The sequence below is a fragment of the Sesamum indicum genome, linkage group LG3 (genome assembly GCF_026168435.1).
Source record: "Sesamum indicum cultivar Baizhima isolate 11 linkage group LG3, ASM2616843v1, whole genome shotgun sequence".
Classification (NCBI taxonomy): domain Eukaryota; kingdom Viridiplantae; phylum Streptophyta; class Magnoliopsida; order Lamiales; family Pedaliaceae; genus Sesamum; species Sesamum indicum.
Genome location: NC_142659.1, coordinates 3,847,798 through 3,860,483, shown reverse-complemented (window position 1 = coordinate 3,860,483; position 12,686 = coordinate 3,847,798). Strand labels below are relative to the sequence as shown.

Below are 12,686 nucleotides of genomic sequence, written 5' to 3'. Positions count from 1 at the left end.
AAAAGAGATAATTACAGTTTTTCTTTTATTAAATTCAGTGTAATCACATAATTTTTTTTATAATTTAAAAAATTATATTTAGTATTTTTGAAGTTTGCTTCTATGTATCGAATAAGTCCATTCGTCAGTTAAAACTCTCCAAATTCGATAATAGTATTGGTTAAAAGCCATATTTATCCCCGATTTACTTATTGCTAATTTAGTGCATGTCAAATAAATATTTTTAAAATTAAATTAACTTTATACACCTTTACATGTTTATGCACGTAATGAGGTATATTTTCACCATTATAAAGATTGTTTAGTCGCAAAAGATTCGTTTGACTTGCAATAAATTAGTAATAAGTCAATTGAAGCTAAATATCATAGTTTTTATTTATTTTTTTTGTTAATATCATCAAATTTAGTGAATTTTGACTAATGAATGGACATATTTATTATATAGAAGCAAACCTCATAGGTACTTGATGTAATTTTTTAAATTATAGGTATCTACGTGTAATTGCACAAAATTTCAAGGGAGGGGAGTGTAACTATTTCTTTAAAAAAAGCGTTGCTTTTTTACCATTTCTACTTTTAAGCTATTCAAATTATATTAAGTTAAATCAAAAACTATAAGCAATTTTCTATTAATTTTGGCAACTTATTTAATAAAATTATAAATTTAAATAAAAATATATAAATATTAATTAAATTTGTTTAATTATAAAATATTTTTTTTAATCGTCGAGTATATGATGAACGAAGAAAACAGATTAAATGGACATAAGTTTGAGCAAATAAACAATAATTGTTAAATACATAAGTTTATATTGGCATGCATAACTGTCACTATTTGTATAAATAATCTGATTTACGTAAAAAAAAAAAAATTAATCATTGCATGTAAGTAAATGATTTGCGGACTAAAATAATATTTTTCCCTAACTAAAATATATAATTTGTTAAAGTGAAAATTGAATTTACGGTGAAAAATCTTTAAAGAAAACACTTTATCCACTAAATATACATATTTATGTACATAGGGTAGTTTTTTATATTATTTGGGGGTAAATGGTATATTAATTTGTTTAGGGACCCAAATGCAATATAATTTATCGTTCAAGTGGGTAAAATGTATTTAACCCTGACTAAGATATTAAGCTCAAACATTTTTACTAAATACATTATATTTTATAATTGTTAATTTGGCATGCATATGCGCGTCGTTCTTAGAGTTTCTATGTGAGTTATTGTCTATTTTACTCGAAATTACACATTTTTATTTTGAAAAAAGAATCTTAAGAACCAACATTGTTCCACGTTGTGAGGAGCTTTGGAAAGGGCATATGATACCCCACCCAAAATGTACAGTGGGTCGAGTTAGGCCAGCCTGCTGGCTCAGGATGGAATTGAACTAGTGGGCCGTCCTGGGCTGGTCCTAGGTATTGATACATGGAACCAGCCCAATCCGATTACTTTAGAGCACATAGTTTTGGGCTGAGCTTGCTGGTCAATTTTTTTTATAAAAATACATGGTATATAATTTTAATTTTATTCTTCTAAAGTGACTACTCTAATAGTTTTTTTTAAACGTTAAAAATTTTTATTTTTGTTGTTCTATTTCTAAATTTTTAGTATTACTTTAATTCGTTAATAATCTTTGTTTATTTTTTAAATTTATTTTAAATAATTTTAGAATTTACTATCATCTAAAGTTATTATTGTAAGCTTGTTAGTCAAGTTATTATTTAAGTTCATTATATAGTCTTAATAATTATTTTTGTAGTTATAAATTCTTTTATGATTGAATTTATTATTTATTTATTTCACAATACAACCATAAATTTAAGTAATTGTTCAAAAGAATACCTCATTTTATTTACAAATAAAAGCACATCAAAGCTTAGTCTGGGCTGGACCTGAATTTAAAAATGGAGCTAATTGAGAATTTTTTAAATGTTCAAGACCACTCCAAAACTGAAAATAAAGAATAATGGGCCAGGCTTTCTAGGGCTAGTCCGTGCCGATTCTAAGTCGTGCTGGCCCATCGTGCACCTTGTGTTCCCACAAATGGCGCCAATTAATCTAGCCTGCAATCATGCATCATAATTGTGCGCCTCGGCTAGGTATTATTGTTCTAGCTGGAGCAACACGATTTTATTTTTTAAAAAAAAAGCGTCTAACAATGTATAAGATCTTAAGTCCATATTTTCCTAGTGAAACATTTCTCAAGAACAAAGTTATAAATTAGCCAAAACGAACTACACCACATATAAAAACATCCAACAAAAAAAAAAAATGCAATTTACCCTCCTGTGTTAAGTAAAATGAGCAATTTACCCTCTTGTGAAAAATAAAACAACAGTTTACCCCCTTTGTATTATTCGAAATAGAGCAAAATACCCCCTGAGTCCAATGGTGAGCTATATGCACCCTATATGCATCTGGACATAATTTTTAACCAATAAAAATATTATTTTATATATAATTTAATATATTAATACAAATATATTTATAAAAATATTATTTAATATTTGAAATATTATATATTAATTATATAAAATTAATATATATATTTTTCCTTTCCTCTTCCTCTTTCTATCGCCACACCGCTGCCGCCATCGTCTTTCTCTCGTGCCCTTGTTGCCGCCACCCCCTCTACCTTCCCCCTTTGTCGCCACCGCCCTCTACTCGTGCCTTTGTTGCCGCCACCGCTACTGCTGCTTTCCTCCCCCGTTCCCACCCCCATCGCCAAATCAGCCCCCTTCCCCCTTCTTCCTCCCCCATCGCCACCCTTTCCAAGGCCCAGATCCCCCTTTGCCCCCGGTCTCTCTCTCTCTCTCTATGTATATATATATATATATAGCTATGTATATAAATAGTTTTGAGGGTAAATATTATATTTGGTTCCTTAAGTTTTTGTTTAAAATCACTATAGTCTTTCAAGTTTATTTCTTGACTTTAGCATCCATAAACTTTAATTTTTATCTCAATTTGGTCCCTCTAACCATTTTTCGGTGAAATGTGGCTGGAGTTGACTTTTTGGAGGGTGCAGTGGTTAATTTAAGTTTGATTTTACCACTTTAGTCCCTTAAATTTATAAAATTATCAAACTAGTCCTTTATTTTTTTAAAGAAAGCCATTTTTTTATATTTTTATATGGTGAATATGATGTGATTATCATGTATAAAAAATAAAAATTTTGAACTCTTATGAACATAATATTAATATATTGCTTAACTTAAAATAAAATAGTCTTTTTTTTGTACTCTCAAAAGTGACAAAAAAAAAGCAAAATTATAAATAAATTTTATAAAACTTATCTAATCTAAAAATATAGTAAAAAAATTTAAGTCGATTTTTTAATCTATGTCTAGTAAAATTAAATCTTAATGATGTTATTAAATATTAACAACTACGATTTTGAAGAAAAAGTTGGTGGAATGTACTTTTAATTAGATTATTTGGTAGATTTCAAATATATATAAAATTCATTTTAAAGGTTTTTATAGATCTTTTTCTATAAAAATGTGACTATATATTTACAAACCTCCTAAAATGAATTATATATATATGAAATCCACCAAAAAATCAAGTTAAAAAAAGCATATTTCACCAACTATTTGTTCAAAAACCAAACATTTAATATAGTATTTAAAAAAGTTATTTTTTTCATGTAAGAAAGGATTAATTTGATAATTTTATAAATTTAAGGGACTAAAGTGATAAAATCAAATTTATTGACCATTTTACCCTCCAATACCAAAATCCAACCACAATTTTTGCCGAAAAATAGTTATAGGGACCAAACTGAGACAAAAAGTAAAGTTTAAGGATGCTAAAGTCAATAAATGAACTTGCAGGACTAAAGTGATTTGAAAGGAAAACTCAAGGGATAAAATATAGTATTCACCCTAGTTTTTATTATAAAAGTATAAATATAAATTCAAATTTAATTTATATATAATATATAATTTTAATTTTATTAATTTAAATTTAAACCATTGATTTGAATACATAAAATCTATACCGCTGATTTATCTCCAACGGTTATTAAATAAGGATATAAATATTATTTTAAATTATAAATTAAAAAAATTAAAAAAGAGCGTGTGTGATTTACGAAACGCTTCAAGGGTGTAAATTGCTCTAATTCTGATAACACAGGGGTAAACTACTATTTAATTTTCCACATGAGGTAAATTACTCATTTTCATTAACATAAGGGAGTAAATTGCATTTAATCTAATTAAAATATATCAGATCAAAATTTATTTTTTCAATGGGTAAAAATATCTTAAAACATATGTAGGTGAGCCCTAGTTGCATCAATCATTCAATAAGCATTTAATGTCTAAATTGTTCTTTTTTCTCATGACCTGTCCTAAATAAAGAAAAGTTGTAAAATCAACTTAGAGGAAAAACACAAATATAATCTTCGTATACATTAAATGTGATAGAAAACACAATAAGAAATCCAAACCTCCATAATAACAATGCAAGAAACAAGGTCTTGTTGTCACGAAGCATTTCATAGTCTTTGTACTATGAAAATAAGAACAATTTTAGTGTGAATGAATTATTCTCCGCAGAATAATTTTTACCAAGGAATAATAAGAATTAAATCAAGAATGAAAAGTATCTATCAAATCCAGGCTGCCCGGATCAAGGATACGGATCCAAGTGGAGGTAGTTCAGACTTCTGAGAGAACAAAACTCTCATTAACTCCCACGAAATTAATTAAATTTACAAACAGACCCTTTTATTTCTGGGAATATTAAATGCTGGCTGTCTCTGTCATTGTCTCTTACTGTCTCAAACAAGAGAACCAAACTACAAATTGATATATATATATATGTGTGTGTGTGTTTATATAATATGATATGTATCTACTTCCTTTCTTTGTAATGTATTCTTTGATCTTGATATTGATAAACTATCAAGGAAAAAACAGAAAAAGGAAAAAACTTATCTTTATGTGCCAGAGCTGAAATTCAATACCCAAAGTACGAATTTCAACAACTCTGCTATAGAAAAGAGTTATTGTGAGTAAGAATCATGTGACCTTTGCTTAGGCTCTGACTCTCTCTCTCTCTCTCTCTCTGATAAAAGCCCATCAAGAAACCTGTCTTCCCAACCATTCCAACCACCAAAGGCCCAAGAAAGATTTAATCTTTTTACTGTTTGATTCTCTTTTTTGTACTAATTCATTGTTTTCTTTTCATTTGAGGGGTTTTTTATTTTTTCTTTGATAGTGTGTGTTCTGTGTGTGTTGTGATGCTACAATGGCTGCAAGTGCTTCAAGATTCATCAAGTGTGTGACTGTGGGTGATGGGGCTGTTGGCAAGACTTGTATGCTCATATGCTATACAAGCAACAAGTTTCCTACTGTTAGTAGTCTGCTCTTTTGGTTTCTTGTTTTCACCTGAGGGGAATAAGTCAGTGTGTTCTTGTTTTTTTCCTGAAAATATCCATTTGGTTTATGACTTTGGTCCTTTTAGATAATCGTGCAGATGTGTGGTGAAGGGAATGCAGTCTAATCATGCAGTTCATGTTTTCCTATTATGTAATTGTCTGATTAGGCTTCTGGACTTGCAGCTTTTCTCTGTTTAACCCTGCCTTTTTGAAGGGGTGGGTGGGTAGGGTGGGGACGGGGGGTGGGTGGATAAAAGAGGTGTCTTCTTTCATATGCTTCTGGAATTATACATTTGGTATCTTTCTTGAACTTTGTGATTTGGGTTTATTTGCTCTTGCTAGTTGAGATCACTAATTTGCATGTTTTTTTTTGGAATTATATCCTTAACTTTTAGACATTTGTTAATACTTTTTTTTTTGTTTTTTGGGAAATTAGGACTATATACCAACAGTTTTTGATAACTTCAGTGCAAATGTGGTGGTTGAAGGAACTACAGTCAACTTAGGCCTTTGGGACACAGCTGGTATGCTTCTGCTTCAAATCAAAATGCATTTTCACTATCTTGCTATAAAGCATGAAACTGTCTTATTTACTGTCAAGAAAAGGAAAAGAGAGAATCTTTTTCAAGTGTTGAACTAAGCATATGGATTTTGGTTTCTGATATAATAATAGGTCAGGAAGATTACAATAGATTAAGGCCCTTGAGCTACAGAGGAGCGGATGTGTTCGTCTTGGCATTTTCATTAGTCAGTCGTGCAAGCTACGAAAACATAGTTAAAAAGGTGAACATTGTCTACTTGAAAGCAGTGCTATGTTTTCTGTTGGCATTGATCTTTTTATAAAAATAGTTGTTATGACTCTTGATGGTCTATGTTTGGCAGTGGATCCCTGAACTTCAGCACTTTGCTCCTGGGATTCCCGTTGTGCTAGTCGGCACCAAACTAGGTACCTCAAAATGGTTGCCTGTTCCACTGAAAATTTTTTGTCATTCTCTGATAGCATGAGGAAACTCGATCGCCATTCTTTGCATGCCACTTTAACTTTTTCTGACTGTTTCCGTTATTGCATTACTAAATACGATTGATTTCAAGTGTGGATGCGAAACGGTGTTCCTTCTGTGAAAAATAAACAGATTTCAGATAGATGCTCTGAGGTCTCTTAGTAGGTAAAACATGTAACCTCTACTCTTTACCAAATCATGAGGTGCTCTAGTAATATTTCTCTGGATCTTCCTTGGATCGTTCCTCATCCGAATTTTCCATCATGATGTTCTGTTGGATTCTGCCGTAGTAATTAGTTATACGGAGAAAATACACGAATTATTTAAACCACAACGAGAGTAGTTTTGGCACCGTAGAGTATTGTAAGCAAGTGGTACCACTGACTTCCAAGGTTTCTATTTTTTCTGTTTGAGATTGGATACATTGGATGCAATATGCATTAAATTCCTTATTTTCAGACATACGAAACATCCACTTGGAGGAGACGAGTGTATATCGCCTACTGATTTTCCAAATTACTATACTTTCCAATGAATGCTCGAATTTCTGTACTCTCGGTCCTGAAGTCGTAGATTATCGTGGTACATTGTTCAACAATTCACATCCAGTTGAATGAATAGGTGAACTCAAGGATGACACAAGCAATATTTTCATGCCATAAATGGCATTGATTAGGCCCTAAGTCTCCATGAGCATGATCCATGACAACGTCCATACACACTGCACTCGTTTCACTTGCCAAGGAATGGTCTATGATTTTATACATCTGTTTAGGAGGTTCCTCTGTCCAGTATATACAGATTAATTCCAAAATGCAGGCTGATACTAGGAATTCGGAACAAGATAGTATAGCGTCCCAATCAAGAAGCTACTTATGTTGCACTGTCCAATGCTATAACAGAAATAGGGCATAAAACCAGAGATTTCCACATGGCCGTAATGGCCCTGAGACGAAGCATGTCTGAAATATTTCCAGCTTTACACTGGAATCATCTCACCATAGTACCTGTTTCAAGGAACTCGTCAATCATCATAATTCTTAAAAAAGATGAACGGCCTTTCCACTGTTTCTCTGCACAGCATAAACTTATATACTACTACGTAAGAGTGGAAAAAGTTCATCAATATCTACAGAATAATAATCAAATGGTGATTTCACTAATTTTTCTCCATGGAATTTGGAGTTTCTTTCTCCTCTCTCTCTGTGGGTCTGTGATATAATCTGAACTAGTGATTCTTTCTGTATGATCAATAGATCTTCGCGAGGATAAACGCTACTTGGCTGATCATCCTGGACTAGTTCCTGTTACTACAGCTCAGGTGTGAGTCCTTATCATCTGCTGCTCACTCTTTGTTTCTTACATCTTGAAATAAAATGATGGGCATCCCATAATCAGGGGGAGGAGCTCCGCAAACACATTGGTGCGTCTTACTACATCGAATGCAGTTCCAAAACCCAACAGGTATATACAAGCATTTATTTTGTTGCTTTTCTTGAGTTCCATGCCATTGAAATGCATGAAAAAGGGTTCACCTTCAAAGGAAACTTGTTTGATAGTAACGAGATATCATCCCACAAGACGAGTTTGTTAAGAAATGCATTTCGGACAAATGAATTGAGTTGAGCCGAACAACGCATGGTCATACTTGTTTGTGAGCTTTGTTCGATCATTAAACAACTTGAGCCTGAATTAGTTGAGCCAAGCATGAGTTAATTTGAGCAACTTGATGCTTTCACACTTATTATAGTGTAACTTCACTTTTTTGGTTGTAATGAAGTTGAGCTATCGAATAACAGACAGCTTTCAAGCTGGATCTGTCTGATGATGATGCAATGATTTCTGCCCCTTTAATGAGATATGCAGAACGTGAAAGCCGTTTTTGACGCTGCGATCAGGGTAGTCATCAAGCCACCACAAAAGCAAAGGGAGGAGAAAAGGGCACGTCGAGGATGTTTTGTGTCAGTAAATCTACTCTTATGCTTTCTGAAAATAGCTTGTAAGCTGAACAATATAGTCAAACACTCGAAACTCAATCCTAGATTTCGAAACTTGTCTGATTCCGTTTACTTCAAACAATGCATTATGATCTCGACATCTTAGGTAGTATTTTCCGATAGTCAAGTATTGTTTTCTGAGATTACAGAGTCGAACTTTGGAACTTAGACCGGTTTTAATAGTTGGACGTTGACAAATATTCATTTGACTGACCATCTCACGGGCTGCGATTATTGCAGGAAAATCTTCTGCGGAAGAAGAACCGCCTGTCTGGAGTGAAATCCATCATTAAGAAGGTCTTGATCTTGTTCAATTTGCTGACACAATTGTGCTTGTTATATTTTTAAGGTTGATCACATGTTCCCCAACTGAATAACCTCGGATCATGCTTTACTGTTGGAAAAACATGTCTGTTAACTGGAATAGGGATGGAGGAACAATTCTTGGCTATAGTATTCACTTTATTTCTACATTTGCTTGTCTTGTACGATGCAAGGAAACAGTTTACAATGTGATTGGTAGAATTCCACCAAAGATATTCGATAGCGGGATATCTATCTTATAGATCTTCGCCCCTGCTTTGCGCACACATAGAGTGCGCCTCCTCTGGTAATTTATAACTGAATCCTAAAGACAATGCCGAATTACTAAAATGTCCTTACAAATTACTCATACGAATTTAGCCCGCCAGCCAAATGTGGAATTCGTAAAATATCCCACTTCTCCATTATCCTTTGCTCATAATTTTACAAATCGTCGTTCCTATTATATACACACATCGAGTGTACTTCGTTATCTGATTGATAACTGAACCAAAAGAACAATGGGCACATAATTCATGGACCAAGAGGCTAGCACAAAGGTTACATATGTAGATCATGTTATGTTTTTGGGCTTGGGTAGTTTGGTCAATATGTCCTGTCCTGATTGTACTCCCAATGTCTTCTCTTTACATAGAATTGTTTGATCATTTGCAATTACCATTGGATATGGTCCTAACGGTTCAAATCAAACTTATACATTTGATCCTTGTTAAAGATTTCATACCATAATATTTAGTTTTGCTCATCCTTTCTTATAGCCTGAATAATCTCCAAAATACCCTTAAATCGCTTTTCACAATTAATGTTGAATATCGTTATTTAATTCGTTTTGATGATATATCAGTAAATAAAAGTCCACACATTCTTAATAGATGAGGATAAACAATTAGAAGGCCATATAAATTATTTTAAATATATATTTTTTTATTACACACACATATAGTTATATATATGTACATTTATATATCTATATATATAGTTATACATAATATAAATATTATAAGGCGGCGGCTGTGAGCAGCCACCAACGTCGCCTATATATATTTTTTTAGTATTTGATATTTACTTGATATATTTTATAAATAAATATAATTTATTAAAATATATTTAAATTAAATAATAATTTAAATTTTTTAATAACATATTTGTTATAATTGATTTTTATTTATATTCATATAAATATTTAAACTTTAAAAGTTAATATAGTATATTAAATTTTGCATTGTGCTTTGTTAATTAAAAATTTAGTTAATATATTTTATAAATAAATATTGATGGGTATGGCCCAAAAGCGGTTGGCCCAAAAAGAGATTCTAAGCCCAAATTAGACCCATCAGCCCATGATGGAAACAACCCGTCTAAAAGCGTCAGGCTTAGCCTAAGAAGGGAGCCTACTACAATAGGTTCGGCCCAAAAGGGGAGTCCGCTAGGCTCAGCTCAAGAGGGGAGCCCGCCACACCCGAGCCTATTCAAGAGAGAAATCTATCAAGCCAAGTTTGGTCCAAGAAGGAGACCCAGGTTGAAGGAGTGTTGCACCCTCCCAAGGCCAACCCAGGTAAAGAGAGGTGTCCTCAAGAAGCTGGATTCCTCAGCCTAGGAGGACTCCTTGCAGAACAAGAGTCTTAGTGACGAGGGAGTCCTTATTCGTGCCTTTCAAGTTAAGGAGAGGATATGGTCATATCTTATCCCCAAATTCCCACCTCCTTCTCGGACACGTAGCTCTTCCTGGAGTTCATGAAGAGAGGGACTCATCCTCTATAAATATGGATGGCACTCTTCAACAGACTTCCATTCAAACAATCTGGAAACTCTCTTGACACTTCTCTGCCACTATTCAATTCGTGCTTTTGCTATATTTTGCTTACGAGTTTCTTATTTCTATTTCAATTTCTCGTTACAATTTATCTCAACGTTTATTTATTCTTAAATCCGAGACTAATTTAAGCATTAGAGTGCTAACATGTTATTTTGCAGGTCCTTTTTTCTCAAGTTCTTTCACTCCATTAGGCCAAACCCAGCATCAGATCCAAGGACTTTGGACTCATGCTAAAATCGCACACATCAATTGGTGTAGCCTGTGGGAAATTTGAGTTAAAGGCGTGAGTTACTATGAAAAATCCCAACAATCCCACTAACAAGCAGAATGTCGTGGAGGCACCCGGCAACAATCAACCTTTGCAGGTTGTTGCAGGAACCTCCCTAGCCTCGATAGAGGATCCGTCCCCATGTTTGCCTGAAATCCAAAAAGTTGCATGAAACTTCCTTCAGCCCCAAGAATGCTTTAATTGAGAGCTGTGCTAAATATTCTAAAGCACATTCTTCATTGTCCCTCGAGGATGACTTTGGAATGAACTCACTTGTTGTGTGGCAATTGGAGAATGTCTAGATCTAAATTGGTTTCACCAACTGATTCAACAAAGGGAAGCACTCTGGCAATTGAGGAAGTTTGTATGGTGATGGGTTATTAACATATGTACCATATTCGTCGGGACAATATTACTTAAATAAAGATTAATGTTTTCAAAACTGCCAATCTCAATTGGCTTTTTAGTCATCGATTCCAACAGAAATTGCCTAGCGAAAACAATTTTTTTCCATATCTCTCTATAATGTATAAAGAAACATCATTTTGAGGAGAAATCTTCAAGGGTTCAGTTGTTGTTGCAATGGCAACTGTGTATCCAAATGATTATTATCATCTCTATTTTATTGTTTCAATCTTATGATAGGTATATCTACCACTCGTATTGTGGATTAATGTTAAAATGTTTAGTTCTGCACCTAAATGTCATGCCTTTAAACATAATTGAGCTTGTCATCCCTGTGTTAATGCTACTATAGACTAGTAGCAATTGAGTAGTAGAAATTGAGTTGCCGGTTAAAGTATTTAATTCAATGAAAGTTATTTCATGATGGTCAAGGTTTTATAATTGGCATATTGTAATAAAGTTTTTTGCTTAGAAAGGGGAAAAAAACAATTTTCCTGGCAGATAGAAAACAAATATTGATAGTATAAATATAGATCGATGTAAACGTTGTACCATAGGGGATTATAAAGAGTACTTGAAGAAGTTGTTACATTAACTAATATCTTTAGTCCAATGTAGCTCACATACCTTTTTATTTCTGTTCTGAAACATATGCACCTGCCCGCCAGCCACCTTAACTCCTCCCCCCCTCTCTCTCCATATCAAATGATAACTTGATGCCTACTAAATGAAACAAACAACAACATCTTCTGCTAACCTCTTCTCAAGCAATTCATGTGCAAAAAACCATATGACCTACTTCACCTCATATTGGGGGGACAACCTTAATGCCCTGCCTCACGCCCACCCCTCACCCTCGATGAGTCCTATGTTTTCTTGTATCGTGGTCGTAATTCCAAAACTGCCCTTGAGAAGGGCCAAACCTTATCCATTGTTGACAAGAACAAGTCCCTAGAGTAGAAAATTCTCCAATCCAAGCGGTCAATTCGCTGCACTTTTCACTGCGGTCGCATTTTGCTGCTTTTCCGCGCCTCGAGGGTTGAGATTACTGATGATGCTCAGTCTCTTCGCCCCCTCCAAGTGGTCTTTTCATGAGTCACGACGACGTTCTTCTTTTCCTTTTTTTTTTCTATCTACACCAACAGTGATTCACCACTTTCTCTCTACCACTCATTCCCTCTCTCTCCCTCTCCCCAAATCTTCCCAATCCTTTCTTTGTATGCAGCAAAGCATATGAGAGTATTTGTTCGCGCATGTGTGGATGTATGTTTGATTGGCAGTTTTGAACGATTCGATCATACTGTCTCGAATTGAAGAATCAGAATCCTATCAAGAAGAAAAAATCAGGGTGTCGATGAAATTGGACTAATCTAGGGTTCATTCAAACTCAAATTTTTGGGCTTTTTCAATATGGAAATTGGGGGTAAAATGAGCCCAAGATTGTTTTCCGGTGATGAGTTTTTAAATCTTCAAATTT

General features: G+C 33.7%; 1 protein-coding gene across 4 annotated transcripts; it reads left to right on the top strand.

Moving 5' to 3' along the window:
- Positions 1-4,886: 4,886 nt before the first annotated feature.
- LOC105157182 (rac-like GTP-binding protein ARAC10) lies at positions 4,887-8,869 on the top strand. 4 transcript variants are annotated; one of them, XM_088878773.1, is made up of 9 exons: positions 4,887-5,028; positions 5,239-5,373; positions 5,835-5,922; positions 6,072-6,181; positions 6,281-6,344; positions 7,656-7,720; positions 7,798-7,863; positions 8,266-8,360; positions 8,637-8,869. In XM_088878773.1, exons 2-9 carry the CDS (start codon positions 5,269-5,271, stop codon positions 8,674-8,676), a joined length of 633 nt encoding a protein of 210 aa, XP_088734899.1. In that variant the 5' UTR covers positions 4,887-5,028; positions 5,239-5,268; the 3' UTR covers positions 8,677-8,869. The 4 variants fall into 4 exon arrangements, 3 of the variants coding, with proteins under 3 accessions (XP_088734899.1, XP_011071815.1, XP_011071817.1); XM_011073513.3 differs by having other exon boundaries at positions 4,887-5,032; XR_002286717.2 differs by lacking the exon at positions 4,887-5,028 and having other exon boundaries at positions 5,039-5,373; positions 8,199-8,360.
- The last annotated feature ends 3,817 nt before the right edge of the window (positions 8,870-12,686 follow it).